The sequence below is a fragment of the Colletotrichum chrysophilum genome (assembly GCF_026319265.1).
Source record: "Colletotrichum chrysophilum strain AFK26 chromosome Unknown scaffold_54, whole genome shotgun sequence".
NCBI classification, from domain to species: Eukaryota; Fungi; Ascomycota; class Sordariomycetes; order Glomerellales; family Glomerellaceae; genus Colletotrichum; species Colletotrichum chrysophilum.
Window position 1 is genome coordinate 261,033 of NW_026517341.1, and position 22,042 is coordinate 283,074.

Here is a 22,042-nt window from a genome sequence, read left to right on the forward strand (position 1 = left end):
TGTCAAGCTTGGGAGGGGGTGAATAACACCTTCATCTTCTTGATAATCGATGCTTGGTTCTTCTAGCGAAATTTTACTGCCAACGACCACCTCGCTGGATCAAAGCTCAGCCAATAGCCAGATCTCCCGGCTCTCATGACGACACCACGACTTCTCCAGCATCGCCCCATCGAGCGGAGCGATATGCAAGCAAGAACAGCCCTTCCAGATAGGCCTATCCTTCAGCGACGAGACTCAACGGCCATTGCACCAACGAGCTCCCAAGACAGCATCGACACCGCCCCCTCTTCCTCGTCGTCTTCGTCACCGTTGCCGCCGCCGCCGACACCCCAGGCCTGGATCTGGCGCTGCCACATCTGCAACGCAACCTTCCGCCTCTCCTGCACCCGTCGCTGCCTCCACTGCGGGCACGTAATGTGCACCACCCCGCCTCCGCCCCCGACCAACAGCAGCAGCAGCAGTCGTCGCAGAAGCAGAGCCGGGCCCTGCGCCATGGAGTTCGACTACGAGCGCTGGGCCGCGTGGGGCGACTGGCGTCGACTCCGTCGCACAGCAGAGGAAGAGGACACCTTGCGGCAAGACACAAAACCGTCTTGGGGCGAGCGGGAAGCGCAGCGCAAGAGGCGGCTATACGACCGCGTGGGAAGCTGTCGGGACGACTGCGACTATCCCTCCGAATGCCACCACCTCAGGTCGGAGATGCGGCAGCGATTCACGGTGGTTGACGGTGGTGAGGTCTCGCCGCTTAGCCCGCTGGCTTTGTCGCCGGACTCACCGTCCATGGAGGAGGCCGCGAGGTCGATCTTGAGAATGGGCGTCGACGAGGCGGATTGCGTTTTCGCGGCAGCGGATTATCTGGAGAGCAGGTTTGCTGGGGCTCATCGGGTCGAAAACTCAGGGTTGGGGTTTGACGTATACGTAGACGCGCCTGAGAGAGGAGTGGGAGGACTGGTGGGATGACGACAGTGGGTACGGAGCGGCTTCCGAGGACGAAGATGTTGACATGGTGTATGAGGATATTCGCGGATAGTCGTCAGGAGAGACGCAGTGGAAAAGAAGCAGTCACACCGAGTTTGCAATCATGAGTGTGCACCCCATTACAATTTTTATTCGTCTACCTAAGCCCATCAGCCAGTGCCATATCCGCGTGCCTTCTTAGGAACCGAAACAGGAACCTTGAATTGTTGTACATGTGAGTGCCAGATTCGGGGCGCATCTGCAGGTACCCTTCATTCCTTGGGAACGAGGCGCTCTCGGCTCCTCTACGGCCCCGTCAAGCATCGTAGCCCATTATACGTCGAGTGCAAAAACACCAGCACGAGACGCTGTGTCGCGTGTGCCTCGTCTTGCGAGACGTTATTCAGAGCACATTTTTCTCCAACAGTGTCGTCCCTGAACAGGATAAGGAAAGCCAGAAACAGCATCCCTTCAAACCAACCTCACCCCAAACTACCAGGAAAAACATAAGACAACCGGGAATATCAACAGTTTGCAAGAGACATTGGAGTGAGCAGGGTGGAAGTCATGACAACTCTCTGCTTTGGTGCTTCGTCTCCGATCTCTTAAGCCTCGAGGGCCTTGGCCTTCTTCTTCTGCTCAACCTTGAGCAAAAGCGCGCGGTTGATATGTGGCAGAACACCACCGAAAGCGATGGTGGCGCGGATCAGAGTGTCGAGCTCCTCGTCTCCGCGGATGGCGAGCTGAAGGTGGCGGGGCGTAATACGCTTGACCTTCAGGTCCTTGGCGGCGTTCTGTCACGGTGTTAGTTTGCACGTTAGGCAGACGCCGCGATGAGTCAACGCGGGGCGTCGGGAAGGATGCACTTACGCCCGCAAGCTCGAGAACTTCAGCAGTCAGGTACTCGAGGACGGCCGTAACGTAGACCGCTGCCTTGGCACCAACGCGCATCTTGTTTTGCGTGTTGGCCTTCAAGAAACGCTTGACACGACCGCAGGGGAACTGGAATTTTTTGGTTATGATCAGCAGGCTGCGCAGCCAGAATAATGGCCAGATGCGCCATCCGGGTTTGCGCCGTCAAGTCTGAGCTCCCGAAGCATCGTGCACGCGACCAGCTCCCGTATCCATCACGCCGCCTCCGCGTGGACGACGAAAAATCGGCGGCGCGCAGTAGAAGTTGATGGCAGAGGCCGCCGTATGATCGAGAGCGATGAATAAAAGAGGCGGTTGTCGTGGATTGACGTTGGGACGCGTCGGAAAGGAGTGGTCGGTCGATGATCGATATCGGGGCCCAGAATCGGCGTGCAAAGGCGGCGCATCATCATCAAGTCGCAAAACTTACCTGGAGCCCAGCGCGGGCAGAGTGGCTCTGCTGCTTCTTGGGGGCCTCGGCGGTGGCCTTGCCTCCAGACGTCTTTCCGCCAGACTTTCCCTTGCCGCCAGCCATTGTTTATAGTGATGCGAGTGATGCGCGAAAAGATTCGACAGGGTTTTCAAAAGCGAATAAAATCGATGATTCGATCGAAGTGGGGATGCGCGAATCGAAAGCAATGTTGGAAAAAGAAGAGCTCTACTCGAAGAAGCTGTTTCGGGTGGTGGTTGAAGATGGAGGGGTTGTCGAGGGAAGCTTTGGTGGAGGTGGATGGAGGTGGCAGAAATTTAGCAGAAGGCTGACCGTGATTGTTGTTGTTCGTCGGTGACGGCAGGACTTGGAAGGACAGGGGGGGCGAATGGGAGCGGAGGGCGAGTGGTGAGTGGTGAGTGGTGAGTGGGAGGGAGCTTTTCGGTGGGTGCTGCTGCGGTGCGGTGCAGAGGTGCGGGTGCGTTGCGGGTGCGGGTGCAGTGCGGTCGTGGTGCTGCAGGAAAATCGCAGGGCACCTTCTTCAGGTTCGAGTTCGAGTCGGTGTGGTTGGTGCCCGAGTGCCTTTTTTTTTTCTTGTCGGTTTCTCCTGCTGCAATCCAGTCGTGCTTCGGGTGCTAATCTCTCTCTGTGGTTCTGTAGACGTCCATGGCAAGGCAAAGCGAGGCGAGGTGAGGCCAGTGCTTCCTGCCACGGTCCAACAGGTGGTGTCGCTGCCTTCTCGTCTGCTGCTGCTGCTGCTGCTGCTATCGTCCTTGCTGAACCAAGCCTGCCTGCCTGGCTGGTGCCCTCCCCGTGTAAGGTAAGGTACGGTGGGCAGAGTTTGCTTGGGAGTTTGCTGAGCTTTCGTGTTTTGGTCCTCTGATTGGCTGCTGGGAGCTGAGCTGTGGATGGCTATGTTATGGCGCTAGCGGCAAGTGCCCAGACTTCCTTGACAGAATGTTATTGCCGGAATGCAACGGCACCCGAAGTAAACCCGGTCCGTTGCACACAACCCAACACAATGGCCGAGGTGGACACTGCGGGCAGAGGCGTGGAGGCTGATGAGAGTGCGGGTGATGGTGGTGAGCCGTATGGAAGAGGCTGCCACTTGCAGTGTCTCCAAGGGGCGGCTTTGCCAACCGCAACTCGCTGAGTTGACGAAGCCGCAGCAGAAAATAAGAGAAGAGCTCGTTCAGCTCGAACAAGCCAAGCAGAAGCAAGGAGAGGACACAGCGGTCGAGAGACACATACCTTGACCTACCTTGAAGGTGAGGCTCTGCGGCGGATGCCAGCAGCAGCCCTCGCCTCAGCCCGCTGCATTGGGGCGAGACGGCGAAAAGAGTCTCAGAGAGTAGAGTGGATGGTGTCTGCATCAGTCTGCAACCATATGCAGCCCGCCTCGGGTCGAGGACGTGAGCGTTGCCATCTCGACAGTGATGTTGCTGAGGCTGGCCTTGATGTCGACGCAAAACGCAGACCAAGGCAAGCGTCCCGCACGAGGCTAGTGGTGTGGCGCGGATCACATGATGTGGCTTGATCTCCTGTCGTCTTATGTAAGTGCCTAAACACACGGGCCGTTCGGATGACTCCACACTTTTAACCGGCAACCCCAGGCTCCCAAGGCTCCCAAGCCAATCTGGGCTCGGCAGTCACGGGCAACACTGGAACTTGGTCTCCTTGGAAAGCCGCAGCCCGGGCAGGTGCCAAGTGCTTGTTCCTGGAAGTCCACCAGCTGCGGCCAAGTGCCGAGTGACATTTTCCCCTCCCCTCCCAGCGCAGTGCATCGCCGCCCCCCATTTCTTTCCCCCTCTGGTGTCCCCTCCCGTCAATCAATTCCCGTCCCCTCTTCCTAGCTTGACTTTGAATGCGCATCATCACGCGCCGCCGATCGAGTTCGAAACTTTGCCCAACCTAGATTGAGTCAGCTGATGGCGCGGACCGACCGCAGCAAAGACGACGATGGAACCCTCAACTCTCACCTCACCAGCCGTTGCCTGTCGAATGGTTGGCTGGCCGACCTCTGCCCTGGCTCTACCACATCGCGGGCCAACATGTGATCTCATCAGTCATCAACTTACAGTCATTCCGGCGAAGCTCTCATATGCACCGGTTACATCGCGTCGTGCTGAGTCGACTTTGGAAACAGAAACACAACTTAGCCAAGCTATCCAAACTCCTCTTTGCCCAGACAACCTCGTGTGATACGCAGCCGCCGCGTCGGCTCACAAAGCTTGATTGATGGCCACCACAGCATGTCCGCACCAGGCACAGCCAGCCCTTCCGCGATCCGGAGTGCTGGAGGCCGCGCTCTCCGTGTCATTGGTCCTAGTCAAGCAGCAGCAACAGCGGCAGCACGCTTCTTCCGGGAGCTTCTACCTCGCTGTCTGCTGACAAGCTTGCGGGAATGGAAGGCAAAGGACAGACGGAAATGCGGGGATGGCTTCTTGCGCGTTCGGTGGTCGACTACATACTCGCTGCACAGCAAGCTGGACACTGGTGTAGACAAGCTCACTTGAAACGTTCCTCGACGACAGCCGGGATGGCTTGGCCAATGCGAGCCACCACTGCAGTCTGCCATGGTCTGTAATGGCCTGCAACAGCCCTAGCTAGACGGGCGGTCCAGAGCCTTTTGGGAGGCATCGTCCAGCGTGCCAGCAGGCCACATGGATGATGGGTGACGGGGACCCAGGGAGAGCGGAACCCCTAGTTTTTCGAAACATGCAGCAGCAGACGAGTGGCCAGCAACAAGCAGCCAAAAGTTGCTAAAGATGGACATGGAGATGCTTGGCCACGTTTTGATGCCGCCTGAGGCTGATCTGAGCACCCTCAAAGTGGTGCACCATGCAGGAAGGCCTCCTGGCTTGGCGTTGCCTCTACTTGCGTGGACTCTTAAGACCAGAACAGTCTCGTCGTCTTTGGTCTTGGGTTGAAAGGGCTGCCTGCTGTGGACATGAGATGGTTGACATGACCAGTGTGCATCCGTCTACTTTCTTCCACTACTATCACACACACAACTTACTCTGACGGGAGAACCTTGCTGAACCAAGACTGAAGGTACGCTTGAATCAAGCAAGCGGTATTTTGGCTGTGTGGTCTTTTTATCTACCAAAGCTTCTGCCCTCTCCTTGTTATTATTTTACTCCAACTCCTCCACCTCCTCCGTTCGCTCCAGGAACAGGAACAGGAACAAGGCAGACACCAGCCAACAAGCGTCCCCTCGACCCTGACGCTTGTTGACGCCCAAACACACTGACGCCGGACGGGAAGCTGACACGGGCACAACCCCACCTCGAAGCCGCGAGCAACGACCCACGTGGTACCTCAGCCGCCACGGCGTCGTCATACGATTGGCGGGTATCGTGCATGTCACACCGCTGGCTCCCTCTCTCCTCTCCTCTGGTCTGCTCCCCTTCTCCTCCCTCGCGGGCAACCAAGACGCACTACCACCACTTGGGCGGTCCCAACCCCCTTGCGATCGCTGCGTGGCGGTTGCTCATTCCAGCCCGTTCGTTGCAAACTTGCAGGCCGCCCCTAAAAAGGTGAGACCACTTTCGAGAAGACTGGACGCGAGTGTGCGTTTGTGTGCTCGCTCTGCTGTTGCGGTCTGGTTTGCCCCTCGCTCGACTCCCCAGTCCCCCCATCGACTTTTGCTGGCATACATACATCCGAACCGAAGCGAACGGAATCCCCAAAAAATCAAGGGGACAATCGACAGAAACCCTGCTTTACGTCGAATGAGGCCTGTCGGTAGGCACACGGGTTGCTTGACCTGACCTGACCTGACCACAGCGCACACCAAGTTGTTGTGAAAGAAGAAAGCAAAAAGGTCCCTGTCATCGGTCTGGGCGGGCTACCACATCACCATCGATCATCACCGATCATCCGTCTCCTCCGCCGTCCGTCTCCTCCGCAAGGGCGCTTCTTCGTCTTCTTCCCTACCTTATTACTACGTCTCCTTTTCCACCCTTCCCCTCCCTTACCTTACACTCCCGTTTTCTCTTGAACCAGAATCATGTCCTGCCGGTTTACAGCCACCGAGGCTGCCTTTGCAGACGTGGGCTAAGACCAACCAACAAGCCAACACAAGACGCTACGCAGAGAAGAGACAAACCCACCTTACACAACGCAATACACCTTACACACACGGCATCGCACCTCCTCATACGCATAAGCAGGCACATGCGCATACGCATCCTCAGTATTTTACACTCTTGTCAACCTCACACCTCAGTCGACATCGCCCCAACTGTCGCCTAGGATTCCCGGTGCGGATTGGAAGCCCGTTTCACATCGGCTTCTCTGCAGCACGCCGGGTTCCAGCAAGTTTCAACCGTCCGTGACGAGGGAATCCCCGGTCGCCAAACCGCCCGCGCCAGATCAGATCTGCCTTTCAAACCGTCCCGTTCACGGCAGCAGACACCCGTGAACAAACCATCCAGACATTCGCAGTCCCGTGCCGGGCGCACTATGGATGCCTTCGAGGTAGTCCGCTCTTTCGGCAGAGGCATCAATCGCGCTGCCCGCGGCGTGCGCAACAAGGTACGCCGTGACGGACAGCCATCATCATCTGAAAGCTCCCCCACCTCGTCGGCCCCATCTCTGTCCGCTTCATCCACCAGCGCCGAGGAACCGCACCACGAACCGACCGGCCAGCAGCCCGATCTTGAGGCTCAGATTCCTCCTCCTGTTCAGACGGCTTCTTCTCAAAACCACTATGAGGCCGTCCCGCTGGCTTCACCGCCGCCTTTCACACCTACCACACCGCACCACCAGCCAACATCACCTCCACCTCACACGGCAGCTCACTCGCAGCATGTGCTCCCAACTCTTACCCTTACCCTGGGCCCCTCAGCCCAAGCCCCCACCCACGATGCATCTGATCACTCGCATCCACCTCAGTCTGCCGGGTCTACCGTCTCGGCCATGTCAAATGCCCAGACGTTGAACAACAGCAATACTCATATCCAGACTCTCAATGTACCGGCAGACCTGTCGCAGCCCGTGTCGCCGCTGTCACCACTGCCTCCAGCGATTGTACACTCGCCAGCTTCGCCCTCATTCATCCCGTCTGCCATCTCGTTTGCGCCTCAAGTCCACCCGAACTCACCCGTTCCTCAGCCTCTCAACCTATCCGCAGGACCCTCGCCCTCTGGCCAATACCTCCCATCGCCACTAAACTCCCCCCTGCCGCTGGATCTTGAGCGATCTTCGCGATCACTTCACACCAGAGAGAAGGATGCCGTATCCCTCCGATCCCAGAGCGCCCGGCCCCGCACGTCCCGCTCCCGGCGCGACTCAGTCATTGAAAAAGTGGCCTCCCTCGACCCCCGGCTGTCCCGTCGGCGCTCACGGATCCTCGGGCCAAAAACGGGCAACAGTCTGATGGACTTGCCCCCGGAGCTGCAGCTTCTCATCATCGACCATCTTGAGTTCGGAGAACTGGAAAACCTGCGCCGCACGTGTCGCTTTTACCGTAACTTCCTCACCAAACAGACTATCCGCGACCTTTTCGGCGAGCAATTTCGCCTGGCTCTGCTTGCGCACTGCTACGTCTGTCTCAAGTACGACCCCACCCGTGGTAGTTTGCTATGGGCCGATTACAACCACCCGCGCTATCCGCTCGCCAGCAAGTGTGTCGACTGCGCCTATCAAAAGAACGAACTTTCTGTTGGAAAGAAGGTTGCTCTGGGAAACTACGCCAGTGTGTGGATCTGCCGATGGTGCGGTTATCCCGTTACTAATGCCTCCGCGCCGAACCAGCCGGAGTTCCACAAGGGCTGCTATGAGCACTACAACAACGTGCTCTTGGTTTACTTTGTATTGGGATGGATCCAGCTGTGCCTTGGCGTCGTCGCCGGCGCTCTCTGCTGGAGATATTTCAAGGACAAAGTGTTGGTTCTAGCGCCCTCTATTGTGAGTGTCACGGCCTACCTAAATTTTGAAACGCTCCCACTAACACTCGTAGGTCAACTTTATTCTACTATGGTGGTGCTTGGCGCTCCTCATCACGAGAGGAGAGCACAAGCGCACATATCACCTATCTCTGATCCTCGAAGCTGCAATTCTCGGGCTCTGGTGCATGCCTCTTTACGTCTTCATCAACCTCAACGAGGAGAATTTCAAGGGACTCGAGGATAGACGCGTCACCGTCACCCTGGTCTTTGTGGTCCTCAACATGTTCTTCCGCCTGCTCAACGTACTGGGCAACCTCATTCTCGCATGCGAATGGCGTCACTTTGCCAGAAACAAACCCCGCTCCACGCCCATCACGAAGGCCCTCAGCTTCGTCCTCGCGGGACTCGTGTATTGGACCTACCCCCAGAGCATCGAACAGGAATACCCCGCACAGTACCATTTCTTCAACACCGGCCGACGGCGTATCAAACGCATCCTCGCCGAGCGGAACCACCAGCGACAACAGCAGCAACTTACGATGATGATTTAGACGAAACGAACGGAAAGAATGGTGGGCTTGGCGGATATTGGGAGTTTCAGACCGGTAAGGCGCATCGATATCGAATGAGTTTCATACAAGAAGCGTAATGGGTGGGCGTGCTTTGGACGGAAAGACTTTTTTTCATTTTATTTTTCACCAGGGATATCGACGGGCTCAACATGGCGTAGGAAACTGACTCGGGGGAAGGAAGCGTGCTTGAAATTTCCTTTCCCTTGTTAACGATACCTACACCCACAGCAGCCTGTCGGATCTCACAGCACGACACCGGCGCTGGTAATGAAACGATGCAGCACGATACGATGCGCCTCAGCAGATTGAGGCGAATTGTAAGAAAGAATTTATTTAGAGGCATTTCCTGTTGACCACCTCAGGACCCGTCTCGTCGTACTCCTCTCTAGAAATACACATATTTTTGAACGTGGAAAGCTGACTGACGATGGAGCCCCCTGTCCAAGCGGAGTAAATTCTGTTGCGCGGTGAAATGACGTTAACCTGGTCTCTCGGGAGCATCCTCCCCAGCTCCTTCTTAAGCCGCTCGCCGTAGCCTGGTATCATGGTGTTCCCACCCGCCTACATCTACGTCAGCGATTCCTCCAACAACGCCTCAATGCGCACACTCACCAGCAACACGTTCCTCAACAGCGTGCCTCCCAACCCCTCCCCAGCGTTCGCCACGCTCGAACAGACCCCGTGGTAGAACTCGGGCACATCGAGCCCCAAGATGGCGTGGTTGAACATCACCTCGCCCGCCATCACCTCCACCGGCCGCCCGGGCACCAAGCTCTTCCCGTCCGGCAGTGTCCACCTCTTCTCGTCGTCAGGCGCGCGCAGGGTCCACTCGACATACTCCTTCTCAAAGTCCATCGCGACGCGCACGCGCTCGAACTTGGCCAGCCTGACAAAGTCGTCGGCGGCGCCGTTGGAGGGGAAGTGGACGTGCTCGTCGGCGCGGAGCGTGTGCGCGAGCCAATCGTCCACCGCCTGGCCCGCGACCTCGCACCGCCGGGCGAGGGCGTGGAGCGGGGCGAAGTCGCGGACCGGGAGGATCGAGGTCGCGGTGTGGCCTGAGTCGACCACGAGGGTCGTCGGCAGGTTGGCGGCGTAGGAGGACAGGAGGGCTGGGGTTGTGGTGAAGTAGTAGGGGGCGTGGAGGCTTTCAAAGACGTAGGTTGATTGGCGGAGGCTGAGGGGTGTCAGAAATTCACAGCAGAACAGACCGGGAGGGGGGTCGGGAACCGTTGGTCTTTGGGAGCGTGGACTCCCGGCTCGGTCATGATCACCGGGTGCGAGGATGGGTTGGCGCCGATTTCTTTGTAAGTGTGTCTCCATATCTTGTCCATGTCGTCCCATGTCTGAATGATGCCGTATGGATCGAGAGGTCGACGGATACGCTGGAATCCCGGGATGGGGGGATCTGGGTTGACCGCATGGCCGATGTTGTAGACCGACTTACTCATGTTAGTCCTTTCGAACGAAGTAGTCTTGAAATGAAATGCATGATGGCTTACTTGCCATCCACTAGTATTTAGCTGCACGTCTAATGGTGATCTCGTGGGATATTGAATAACGCTCGCTGATTCATGTCAGACGTGAAGTCAACAGAGACATGTTGCCATGGTAAAGTTACGAAATATGGTTGAAGGATGTTGATCGCCTCCGAACCCAGCCTTGATGAAACCGGTCCTATCAAAAGTCAGAACCTGCCCTGAAATACATATACTCTAAGAATTGCACAAACCCGTTATCGATCACGACCGCCGACACGCTCATTCTGCCAAAGGAGTGTGTAGTCAATCGACGTGAGACCCAGCTGAACCTAGCTCAAGGGGAATCCTCGGATTTATATGCGCCAAGATCTCAGCTTCCACTGCTTGCTTAGTTTGTGCCGCCTGACAGCGGAGGCTAGGCGTTCATGCAGGCGCACACAACAGGATTGTTTGCTAGATTGCTGCGCTTGCTTCGAGCTGACAAGCGAAAAAAGAAAGGTTGGGCAATCGGGATTAAACGCAGACGGGCCTTACGTCAGGCTTTGGGATAAGCAAATTTGCGCATGCTTGGGGATCCTCAGGCGGTTTGTATTCAGACTTACATCTCACAACTTCAATGTGGAAGGAATTGCCAGTCGTCTCATAAGCGTGGTTTCTTGATTCTTCTTAATCATGAGGTGAGTCAAAGCAAAACGCCGCTCCCTGACTCCGCCTTACTAGCTTAACATCATGAACTTTTCAGGGCCTATTACACATGCTTTGTAGCTCTGTAGCGACAAAGAGTCCCGCTCTAACGCATCTTCTCATCTCCGTCTGGACCGGGTGGTCGGGGCAGGCTCAAAAGCGTCATCCTCGGAAATCTCGTCGTCGCTAATCTCCACCGCCTTCTGCGAAGCAGCAGCCTGAGAAAAGTTGAGTTTTGTCTGGCGCGTCGTCTTGGGTGCTGCGCGTGCCGGTTGCGATCTCTTACCGCGCGTGGGGGCGGGTACTTCCTCAAAGTCATCATCATCCATCACCACATCCTCTTCCTCTTCATCCTCTTCCTCAAACAAGGGCTTCTTGCGGCCTCTGGCAGGTGCCTTCTTTGCCGGCGCCGCCTTCTTCGCCGGGGCCTTCTTCGGTGCAGCAGCTTTTGTGGTACGAGCGGCTGCCCCGCGCTTTGCAGGTTGACGGGCGACTGGCTCATCTTCCAGGTCCATCATGTCGTCGTCGTCGTCGTCCTGTGTCTGCGCCCGTCTCGATCTCGCCTTAGCCGTAGCGGGCTCTGAGACCGTCTCTGTCTCAATGACGCCAGGCTGATCTTCCCAATGACCGTCCATATCAGAATCCCAGTCGTCTGGCTTGGGCTTGATCTTCCGCTTCGAACGCTCCTTCAACAGTCCCTTGGAGAACTGCTCCTCAAGCTTGGATCTGTACATCTCCATGTGCTTGTCATAGTCCTCGTCGTCGGAGTCGAGGCTAAGCATTTGCTTGACCTGGCCAGCCAGTGACTCACTAACGAACTCTTCCATTGCGTGCTTGTCGTCTTTGTTGACGAACTGGTTGACAGCGTCTCCAAAAGGAGCCGTAGGCAAAATCTTCAGGGACTGCGCCGCTAGGAACTCTTGAACCAGGGCCTCCACTTTGATTGTGTCCAATCCTAGGGCTTCTTCCAGCATCTCGGGGATATCTGTCTCGGCGTTGCGTTCTTTGGAATGTCAGCTTGTATCTGGTGATCCGTGGGTAAACTACACTTACTGGAGGCACCGGCCTTCTTCCGGTGGAAGTAGACGACGTCATTGGTATTGGCAACCTTGCCAATAAATCGGTTGGAAAATCGCTGTGGGTTCTCGCAGTCGTATTTACCACCCTCCGGGGCGGTGTACTCCACCTTGAGACGGATCAAAGGCAACGGAGGTTCTTCCTCTTCGTCCTCCTGGATGGCAGCCCAATCCTCGTTTGCCTCCTGAATCATCTCCTCGACGACCACCATAAGTCTCTTGGTGAGTTCTTGACGGTTGTCCTTCTTGGCGTGCAAACCCTTAAAGCGCGAATCACTGGAGAGGACGATCTCCCTCGTGATGAAAGGACGGACGGTTTTGAGGGGAACTTTCTCCACCTTGAACTCCTTTCCAGATACATTCAGGATGGCGACATGCTTCGGGACGGCCTCGCCTGGTACTAGCGACGTGGCGACGGAAGAGCCAGGCTGCATGACATGGAAGCCAGTTTCAGGATTCTGCGAGGGATCGATGAGGCACTCGTGCTCGTGACCCCAGACAACAAGATCCAACCAGTTGGGCAGGACAGTCTCGGGGAGGTATGAGGTGGCGGTGTGGGCGTGGTGGTTTTGATGTACGGTAAGAAGGTTGAACCAGTCCCCCTCCTGGATATCCGGGCGATACCACTTGACCTTGTTGTCTCTGAAGGTACGGAACATGCGCTCGTCGCGCACATTGCTCAGTCCGTAGAGGGCCAGCTTGGTTTGACCCTTCTGCAGCATGACTGGTTTCGCCTCGATATTGTCGGCCTCTGCAATACGACCAAAGTAGTTGACGAGACCGGCTACCTGGAGAAGGTCCAGAGAGCAGTAGTGACCCTCGCCGCTTGGGTCGTCGTGGTTGCCGTGGATGGAGAAGACGGGAATGGAGATGTTGATGTCGGGGTCTTCGTAGTTGACGTTGGGGAATGCGCCCTCGAAAACTTCGTTCGCGTCGCTGAGGAACTCGAGCTCGCAAGGTTTCATGCCGAGACAGTTCTTTCGCAGACTGCGCATGACCTGGTACATGGACTTTCGCGAAGGCTTGTTGTCGTGGAACAGGTCACCGCCGAGGAGGACCATGTCGACCTGCGATACAGGTTAGCGGGCCGAGTCTCGGTAATAGCCTGGCAAGCTTGCATACATCTTGGGCCTTGGCAATGTTCAGGATCTCGTCGAACGTCTTCCAGCTGTCGTCTTTTCGGATCGGATCGCGCTCTTCGTAGCCGACATGGTTGTCTGTCGCAACCAGGATGCGGATGGTGTCCGCCTCTGCATAGGGTCAGCAAACAGCTGTAAGGGGCTACCGGTAGAGCATACCTGTGAATTCGGGCATCTTGGCGAGCAGACCGACCGCCAGTCTTGTCAATTGATAGTCTGCTTAGCGATGCTGGGAAGAGCTGTGAGACGACGAAGGTGTGTTCGCAAAACAGCAGCACCTTGACGGAGCGGCTTAAGTGGTCGTCGCGTGGAGCAACTCAGAGCGCGCCACAGCAGCAGGCAGCGACGCGAAACTGCCCAAAGCTGCAACTCGCAGGCACGTGTGGTGGGGAGCTCTCAGGTGGCTCGTGCATTGAAGCAGGTGGGGTGCTGCCTGGCTGCTGAACGAGACCCTCTAAGATGACCCGGACACTCGAGGGACGGAGCCAGGAACATCCACTCGGCTTCTTCCCAGAGCCTGTTACTAACCATACCTTCCATGCACGTCACGCTGATCTTGCCTGGAAAATGGCAAGGCGAGCCTGAGCCTGTACGGATAGAAGCAAGTCCACTTTGAGGCACGGCTGCTGCGAACCATCTTCGCTGGACGGGCTGGCTTCAATAACCTAACGTACAGCGGGAAGGGGTCTGATACTGGCCGACAGGGGGCGTGTTAGCCATGTATTCACCGAGTCCCTCGTTGAATACTTTCGTAAACATCATTCTTTTTCTTTATGGGGCTTCTTTGAATCGTCAGATCACTGAAAACCGAGAATCATCAGCTACTTTGTCATGCGACCAAAGCCAGTGGCTGTTCTAAGATCTGATGGGTTGATCTTTTCCCCGCATCTCCATTCCGACCTTAAATACCGGCAGCATCCAGTGCCCAATGCCGAGCCCCTCTTGTTGAACCTCTTCCCAATACGCTGCAATGAACAAGACAGACAGTGCCACCGTCCTCGACCTTTCTGCATGGCCTACGGCCGAGAAATTCGTCTCTCGATGCCGAGAATTCCTAAGTGAAGTGCAGGACTTGTAAGTCATCACGACATCCGCCGCTTAGACGTCAAGAACTGAAACTTTATGATAGGACACCTGGGAAAGATCTAGAAGAGAGACTGAACAGAGAATATGGCCCGGGGAATAAGTTTTATGAAGATTTCTGCACCTATATAAAGCAGGGCCTAGTGGAGGGTTGGGTGGCCCAGACAGAGATCGACGGGCCAAAGTACCGACGTGGCAAGATAGCTCTCCCCTCAGAGGAAACGCGATACTTTAGTATCACGACTGTCTACATGGAGAGTAAGGAAGAGTACACTGGGCAGTACCATGCTCATCCTTACGGGGAGATCAACTGCGTTATTCAGCTCGACGCCACCGCCGAGCTGAAGGGCATGCAAGGTTGGCAGGGCGCAGGCTGGACGTCGCCAGGTCCCGGGACGCACCACTACCCCGAGGTCAGAAAGGGGGCTCTAGTTGCGTTATTCTTCCTTCCAGCTGGCCGCATCTCATACAATGCTACGCCAGGCATGCCGCAGCCGTTGTCTACGTGACGTTCGCCAACACATAGCTAAGAGGCTTGAGACGAATCGCGAAATTAGCCTGTAGATAGTGAGATACAGCGGACAGTGGCTTAGTGCGTAGAAATAATGACCGATTAAGGCGGACACATCTCCCACAAGAATCTCCGTCATCCGATGCCAATGCGGTCTTTCGGAGGCCGGTCGTACCGCTAGATGCAACGCCTTGACACCTCGCCTCCGCTACAGCCACAGACGTTGAGTTAAGCTCTTTTGACATGGGATGCGGGACATCTTCCCCAACATGCTTAAAAGATTATCGTGGTGAGCCGCAAGCTTGTCTCCAAAAGGGGCGCATCCCGCGTGGGAGCCGACAACTATGCAACGGGGACGTCACGGGCAGACGCTACCGAGGTCGTGGCGATGTGAAGTTCAAGTGCTTGGACATTTCGGACGGCACGCGCAGACGGCGAATTTATTCGTTTTATTGAGGACACTGCTGGTTTATTTAAACCGAACGGCCAGCCGGTAGTCTGGAATCATAATTTACACATCATAAGTCCGCTCACCATCCTTGGTCATATCACTGGTTATCAGACCAAGTAGCCATCTTGATCAGCTTCTCGCCAAAATGATCGACAAAACTGCCGAAATGTCTCGCTCTCGCGATGGGTTCGTCTGGACCCCCCAATCTGGGTTCTCATATGGTGTGTATCCTGGACTTTTGTTGTGCTCCCACTAACAAAGAGTAGGTCTTCGCACTCCAGCTGTCGTCTCATCCACCCCACACGGCGAACTATCCGACAAATACGATGTAATCGTTATTGGAGCTGGTTTCGCAGGCTTATCAGCAGCCCGGGATCTTGCCTTTGCTGGCAAGAGTGTCTTGCTCGTCGAGGCTCGCGATCGCATTGGTGGTCGCACGTGGACCGCATACAGCGAAAGAGGAGAGTCGTACGAGATGGGCGGGACTTGGATCCACTGGCAACAACCACACGTCTTTGCAGAAGTTCAGCGATACGGTCTCAATGACTTTATTGAAACCAATGCTGTCCCGGAAGGGTGTACCATCTACTCAAAAGCAAACGCCACTGACCCAGTTATCTCGCGAAGCTCACAAGAGGCGAACAAGACTCTCGCCAAGATTGAGATGCTTATGGCACGACTGTTAGATGTCGATGGGAAAGGCGGCCGCACCGTCATCCCTTTCCCATTCGATACACGGAGCAGCAAGCGGAACAACACGCTGTATTCGCAAATCGATGAGCTTAGCATCAAGGACAGAGTTGCTCAGATGACGGACTTATCACAAGAGGAACGGATTATGATCGAGGCCCACGCGTCTTCTTTCTTCGGGATACCTTCGAACGACGCGGCATTCTCGGCGGTGCTCTATACGTATGCTCTTTGCAGCTTCGATCCGAAGACGACCGAAGATGCAATCATGAGGTACAAGCTCAGCAAGGGCACAACTTCACTAGCTCTGGCTATCCTGAATGATTTCAAAGGCCATCGGATCTTCTCCTCGCTGGTCAAGTCCATCTCTCAAACGGATGAGCCGTACGGCGTGAGTGTGACGCTAGAGTCTGGGAAGGAGTTCAACTCTAAAGCCATCATCACAACCATCCCGATGACCATCCTCTCGAGAACCGAGTTCAACCCGCCACTGTCTCTCTTGCGCCAAGCTGCGTTTAAGGAAGGTGTCGTGCCGACTAAGATGGGCAAGCTTCTTGCCACAACTTCGACAAGTCTTCCCGGCGGTTACAACATCATATGCGACGGCGGAAGTCTGCCTTTTGCCAGTGCTTTCGCCGACGGCACGAGGAACGGCGAGCCGCTGCTCACATTCCTTACCCATCCTGGACACAAGCTGGATTCTGACGAGGAGAAGTTGCGTCTGATTGAGACGTTGCATCCTCAGGGGCTGACACTTACGTCTGCCAGAGCTCACCTGTGGTCAGAGGATCCTCTTGCAGGGGGAATCATGCCTGTGAGGAAGCCCGGATTTCTCAGAAAGTATTATGAAGAGGCTCACAGGCCGCATGGCAGGGTCTATTTCTGTGGTTCCGACTTTGCTGACGGGTGGCGAGGGTTTATCTCTGGTGCTTTCGAGAGCTCTTATCGTGTCACAAGGGAGGTTTTGCAGCATTTGAACGAGTAGATGACTTCTTTTTCGGTTTCCAGACACAGATACAAGGAATAGTGTCTAACATATGTATTGAGTATTCAATGCTTCTTAATCTATAATCGAAATGCGTTTGCGATTTCTGGAGGCCGCACTACATCCACCGAGACACGGGCCAGGTTCATGATCTTTGTGTATGGTGTTCTGAGATCACCTTCACGTTGTGATGTTACCCGTAGACCAACAATGAAGGTACCCGGGGTATTGTAGGCAAATGCGGTATTGACGTGGACCTTCGAGCTTGGAACGCCGAGGTGACCATATGTGAATCGCCCTTTTCCGAAAAAGTCCCACTCTACGAAGACCACCTTTCCGGCCCCAGGAGGGACTTCGACGCTGGCTTGGAAGTTGACGGCCTGTCCAACCCTTGCTTCGAACTTTTGTTTGCCCTCAACAGTCAAGCTGACCGTGGGCTGAATGCCCCCTCGCTCATATGCGGCTGATGGTATCTGAATCGAGTTGTCTTCGCCCACGTTGTAAGACGTAGAATTCGGCGGCTGAACCCCCTTCTCGACCCAGTCACTCAAGTCTCGCAGTGCTTGTTGAACCATTCCGCGATACGGCACTACCAGTGACCTTCGACTGTCTTTGGGTCCTTCATAGTCATGCTCGGAATTCTCGTTGAACCAAAGTCGGTAGTTGTTGTCGAACTGATCGCCCGCAACTTGCTTGACTTGGCCCCTGTACCAGTCGGCGTGCCAAGGAAAAGCATCGCTGTCGGCCAGGTTTTGGACAACAACGATTTTGCCTTTGATATCACCGTCGTGAGTTGAGTCCGAGGCACCTTCCGCGAGACGTGCAGAGACATCCACTGTCCGTCTGGGGTATATCGAAGATCCCTTGGGTCCACGCAGATGGTCAAATCCGTAGAAACCAGGCCGCTCAGGGACTTGATACCGATAGTAGGCCCGCATTGCCAGCGATCGGCTGTTATCGATATTGAGTATCGTTCCTCTGGAGAGACATTTGAGAAGAGAAGTGTCGTTTTGACCCACAAGTTTGAGGTCGAATGTAGCCATCTTGGTGATGACGTTGAAGGTCCCCGTCAAGATACCAAGGACGGCGTTGCTCGAGGAATAGACTGTGAAGTCGTACCAGTACTCGTCAAGAGTAGCAGATGAGGGGGGCACAGTTTGCAAATGAATTTTGATGGGAACCCCTGCCAGGTCAACTGTGACATGTCGGACGGTGGCTTCAAAGCTGACCCGCGCCCTTCTGAAGACATCCCCGAGGGGACTCGGCTCGGTGCCAAGATACCCCTTTTTCGACCAGAAATCGTTTGCATAGGTTGGATCTAACATATTAACGATTGGATTCGTTAACAGAGCTAATGTTGATGCGTCTGTTGCTGCCGCAAAGTCCTCGAAGGTGTCGAGTGGGATCCCGAGTCTTGTCACCTCGATAAGGACATCTTTCTCGACGGAGTCAAGTGCAGCAAGAACATCGCCGCTGCCACCGGGTCTCAATGCTTCCTGAATTTCGCCAGCCTTCTCCCGGAGAACTAATCCAGCCATCGCTCTGATTGAGGGGTTGTTGGGGGCAGAAATCGGCACCGCCTGGACGAAAGGAACAGCACCGTCCCAGATTCCCCTGGATCGCTCCATGGCACCAATGACTTGAAAAGAGCCGCCACTTCCACCGTAGATGTAGCCATAGATGCGACGAAAAGGTTCATTATAGTGCCTTCTGGCGATTAACCTCGAAAGCTCAGCAGCAGCAGCCTCTGCCTCGAAGCCACGTGCGCCAGTAACTTGGACGGCATAGGCACGGCTGGCTAATGCGAAGCCAATGGTCTCGGGGGTTGCGTGTTCTGACTGGGTAGGGAAGACAAGCTGAAAGAATCTCCCATCCCAAAACTCTTTTGGTGGAAAGTAGAAATTGAACCGGATACGCGTATTCTCGAGATGCCCAGCGATTCGAATATGAGCTGCTGGCGAGGTATGGTGAGACTCACGGTCGACGACGGGACAGCCGTAGATCGGGTTGATAGAGTCTTTGGTCAATATACTTCTGTATTCGCAGTCAGATATCTGGTCCATGGTTGTTGATGTTTGAAGAAGAGATTAAAAGGCCGCGAATACGACAATACGATGGGGTTGGGAAGCGCGCCGGTGACGGGTCCAGAGAAAGCTCAATCGTCGCTGGTGATGCTCAATATCTTGATTGAACAAATGATCGACCACTGCAATGCAATGAGTTTAAGAGGACATGTCGGAATATATACGAGAGAAAACGGCAAAAGCGTACCGAAGTCAAGGGAATCGCTGCGGCGCTGCCTCCGCGCCTTCCGCGTAACATTCTCGTATGTAATACGAGAATGTCTTGGGCGACGCCAGCGGAAGTTTTGGTCTTCGTTTCGAATCTGCTCACCAAATTCAAACGAGATTTTCGATATTTATTTCATTTTCGCAACATCAAAATTGCTATGCCGAGTTGCAGCGCTGATACTGCTTTGAGATAAGAAGTGGTCTCCATAGGCAAAAAGGCAACTTTTATCGCTACAACTTCTGTTTCTAACCTCTGTAAGATTGGAATTTGTCTTTATATCACTTAGAGTGTTACATGACAATATCTCGTCGCCGAGTCGTACTCCAGCAGCACCTCGGCCTCCATTTGTTCGACGTCTACGACCACCTGACGCCACATGCTGATCTCGTAGGAATCGGCCATGAAACCAGGAAGAACCATTGCACACAAATATTTCGTGCCGTTGGACTCCTGTACATCGGCTATCTCTCTATTAACCTGATTGCCGTCAAGATCTCGGGCGTTGGACCCCGCGGCCAACTGGGGGCACAGGATGACGACCATGTTCAACCTGGGCAGGGTACCCGAGAAACCAGCAGGTGGATTCCAGCGAACGACCATACCAGGACGGATGCGCTCTTTAAAAGGCAACTTTGCGGCACTCGGGTCGAGGTCAGCACTGGAAGCAAGCTTCTGGTTCCTCGAGATGGTTTCTTCAGCCTTGGTCAGCGGCGCCTCTTCACCAGCTGTGTCAACCTTTTTAGCGGACGACTTTTGAGAGTCTATGTGAAGTCGCCAAAACTTGGCCTGGAAAGCGCGGGCTTGATCCGGCGTGACTTCCGGAGTCTTGAGGCAGCGAGTGAGAAATTCTGGGGTGGGAAGACGGAGGAGTTGAGCGCCCGTCTCAGACGGTGCAAGGAGATCACTCGAAATGGCAGGGGCCCCAGACTGCTGGATATTAGAACGCTGCGACCAAGGACAGAGAGGGACTGCTCACATTTTCACCGATCCATTTCTTCAGCTGATTGTTGTTCCATGTAAAGGGCACATCCGAGTCATACGGCCAAGGCTTAGCTTTGGGCAAGAGGACCCTCAGCATCTCGGCGTACTTGAGCGTGTTCTTGCCGGCGGGACAGTCCGGGAGACAGGGGTTGACGCATGCCATGACCACGGTCTTGCAGCTACGACGGCTGGTCGGATCAAAGACGTGCTTGAGGATCTTGGTGAGGGAGCTCTGGCGGAAGGGGATGTGTGTTGGCTTCTTGGGCTTCCCCGTCAAGGATGCTGCATCTACCGTCGCTCTGCCCCGAATGCAATCCTTCAGGACGGACAGACTGGTGTTGATCTCGCGAGCTTCCTTCATCCGGTCGGCTGTGTGGTTAGCCCTGTCTCTAGCAGCTTCCGAACCGGCCAGGTCGATGAGGTACAGCAGCCCGTCTTCGGCAGCGGGCATGGCGGGATTCTCGATGCGCATGCGACAGATTGCGTGAGATCGAGACGATGCATCGTTCTTCTCGGTCGCTGCCGTTCGTCGGTAAGTTGCCGCTTTCTCGATCAGATCGAGCAGGGCGCTCGCTTCGGTCACCTCAAACTCCTGCGCACCCGCCAGCTGGGTAACACCGAAAGAGTCTTCCAGGACGGAAATAGGCTTGCGCGAATTGAGTAGATCTGGGGATGTTATGTTTAGTGGTGATCGAACTGCTGCTGCGTATTGGAGAGGCCCTTACCAAAGGCGCGATTGCCTGCCAGCTCGATGATGCAGGCGTATACCTTGCGTTCGCCATCGAGGTTTCCTCGCATCAGAGACTGAGCGACCAGTTTCTCAATGGCGCTGACGGTGAAGGTCTTGCCCGAACCTGTCTGGCCGTAGGCGAACATGGTACTAACACCGCCGCTCCAGGCCCATGGGACGAGGGGTTCCACCAAATCTTGGTAGATCTTCTCGGACGTATCCTCCGGCCCATATGCGCGGTCCAAGGCAACCGAAGTTGTCTGTTTCCATTAGTATTGCTGTTCAAACTGTAGGAGGGTTGATTGCTTCTCACGATCAGGGTGGGAGGGCCAAGAGGCTTGATGTGCTTTCGGATCTGGTGGATATCGACAGCTCCGTCTGTGTTGTCGCGCGTAAAGACACCACGAATGAGACCGGCAGAGACCTCGTCCTCGAGCATGGGTCGGAGCCGGGCGGCGACAATCATGTCCGGGTTCGGTGTGATATTCGGATCATCGGCGCGGGCCAGGTCTTCCTTGGCCGCTTTGGCCGCGAAGGCCTCAACGGAGGCCTGGAACCACGGGGTGTGCTTGGTGTGGTATTCGTCCATGATTCGGGAAGAAAAGTCAGACAAAAACTGCAATGATGTAGACTTCTGTGCCTGATTTCGTTCTCTGCTTCGTTTGCAAAGCGACGCGGTCTTGTATTTGAAAGAAATTGTTCCCGTCAGCGAGATGCCGTGAAGCAGGAGCGCTGAACGGGGACGGGACCCACCTCAGACAGCTGCAGCGGTCGTGTTCTTGCCTCTTCCGGCAAGATACGGCGCTGGGCGGTCCACATCCAAAATACAGCGAGTCCAGTTTAACACGGAGGTCCGCCATGCGTTGTGCATACCAACATCCATGACATGAACAGGAATCACACACGATTGTCGTCAAATGGATGCCTAACCAGTCCACCAGGCAACTAGACAGACATTTTGAAGTTGCGGTGAAACAGAATCTTCGTTGAGGCCGCAAAGAGTAGGTAGTTATTCACCAAACGTGTTGCCCACTTCATGCAAGAAGCGCAGCCGACAGGTGCCTGGACGCTGCCGACAGGGATGTCGATAACCATGCACTCAGCACCAACTTACTGGGATACGCCGCTAAAGTGCTAACTGACGGTTCACACATGGCAGGCCGTCAGACATCATCTT

The 22,042-nt window shown here is 55.2% G+C and overlaps 9 protein-coding genes across 9 annotated transcripts; 4 read left to right on the plus strand and 5 right to left on the minus strand.

Annotated features, from left to right (window-relative positions):
• Positions 1–492: 492 nt before the first annotated feature.
• COL26b_006999 (uncharacterized protein) lies at positions 493–1,030 on the plus strand (the record flags this gene model as incomplete). The annotated part of the gene is made up of 2 exons (XM_053179807.1): positions 493–866; positions 934–1,030. The coding sequence occupies 2 exons, from the start codon at positions 493–495 to the stop codon at positions 1,028–1,030; spliced, it is 471 nt and encodes a 156-aa protein (XP_053036307.1).
• Positions 1,031–1,562: 532 nt separating this feature from the next.
• HH2AZ (Histone H2A.Z) lies at positions 1,563–2,404 on the minus strand (the record flags this gene model as incomplete). Its single annotated transcript, XM_053179808.1, has 3 exons — positions 1,563–1,751; positions 1,828–1,959; positions 2,300–2,404. The coding sequence occupies 3 exons, from the start codon at positions 2,402–2,404 to the stop codon at positions 1,563–1,565; spliced, it is 426 nt and encodes a 141-aa protein (XP_053036308.1).
• Positions 2,405–6,766: 4,362 nt separating this feature from the next.
• COL26b_007001 (uncharacterized protein) lies at positions 6,767–8,744 on the plus strand (the record flags this gene model as incomplete). The annotated part of the gene is made up of 2 exons (XM_053179809.1): positions 6,767–8,212; positions 8,265–8,744. 2 exons carry the CDS (start codon positions 6,767–6,769, stop codon positions 8,742–8,744), a joined length of 1,926 nt encoding a protein of 641 aa, XP_053036309.1.
• A 588-nt stretch (positions 8,745–9,332) lies between these two features.
• Positions 9,333–10,213, minus strand: COL26b_007002 (uncharacterized protein; the record flags this gene model as incomplete). Its single annotated transcript, XM_053179810.1, has 2 exons — positions 9,333–9,939; positions 9,993–10,213. The coding sequence occupies 2 exons, from the start codon at positions 10,211–10,213 to the stop codon at positions 9,333–9,335; spliced, it is 828 nt and encodes a 275-aa protein (XP_053036310.1).
• Positions 10,214–11,046: 833 nt separating this feature from the next.
• MUS23 (Double-strand break repair protein mus-23) lies at positions 11,047–13,317 on the minus strand (the record flags this gene model as incomplete). Its single annotated transcript, XM_053179811.1, has 4 exons — positions 11,047–11,930; positions 11,981–13,070; positions 13,126–13,253; positions 13,302–13,317. 4 exons carry the CDS (start codon positions 13,315–13,317, stop codon positions 11,047–11,049), a joined length of 2,118 nt encoding a protein of 705 aa, XP_053036311.1.
• A 795-nt stretch (positions 13,318–14,112) lies between these two features.
• On the plus strand, positions 14,113–14,734 carry COL26b_007004 (uncharacterized protein; the record flags this gene model as incomplete). The annotated part of the gene is made up of 2 exons (XM_053179812.1): positions 14,113–14,216; positions 14,272–14,734. The coding sequence occupies 2 exons, from the start codon at positions 14,113–14,115 to the stop codon at positions 14,732–14,734; spliced, it is 567 nt and encodes a 188-aa protein (XP_053036312.1).
• A 598-nt stretch (positions 14,735–15,332) lies between these two features.
• On the plus strand, positions 15,333–16,862 carry COL26b_007005 (uncharacterized protein; the record flags this gene model as incomplete). Its single annotated transcript, XM_053179813.1, has 2 exons — positions 15,333–15,408; positions 15,454–16,862. 2 exons carry the CDS (start codon positions 15,333–15,335, stop codon positions 16,860–16,862), a joined length of 1,485 nt encoding a protein of 494 aa, XP_053036313.1.
• Positions 16,863–16,942: 80 nt separating this feature from the next.
• On the minus strand, positions 16,943–18,925 carry COL26b_007006 (uncharacterized protein; the record flags this gene model as incomplete). Its single annotated transcript, XM_053179814.1, has 2 exons — positions 16,943–18,813; positions 18,841–18,925. The coding sequence occupies 2 exons, from the start codon at positions 18,923–18,925 to the stop codon at positions 16,943–16,945; spliced, it is 1,956 nt and encodes a 651-aa protein (XP_053036314.1).
• Positions 18,926–19,436: 511 nt separating this feature from the next.
• Positions 19,437–21,454, minus strand: COL26b_007007 (uncharacterized protein; the record flags this gene model as incomplete). The annotated part of the gene is made up of 4 exons (XM_053179815.1): positions 19,437–20,081; positions 20,131–20,801; positions 20,861–21,125; positions 21,179–21,454. 4 exons carry the CDS (start codon positions 21,452–21,454, stop codon positions 19,437–19,439), a joined length of 1,857 nt encoding a protein of 618 aa, XP_053036315.1.
• Between the last annotated feature and the right edge of the window lie 588 nt (positions 21,455–22,042).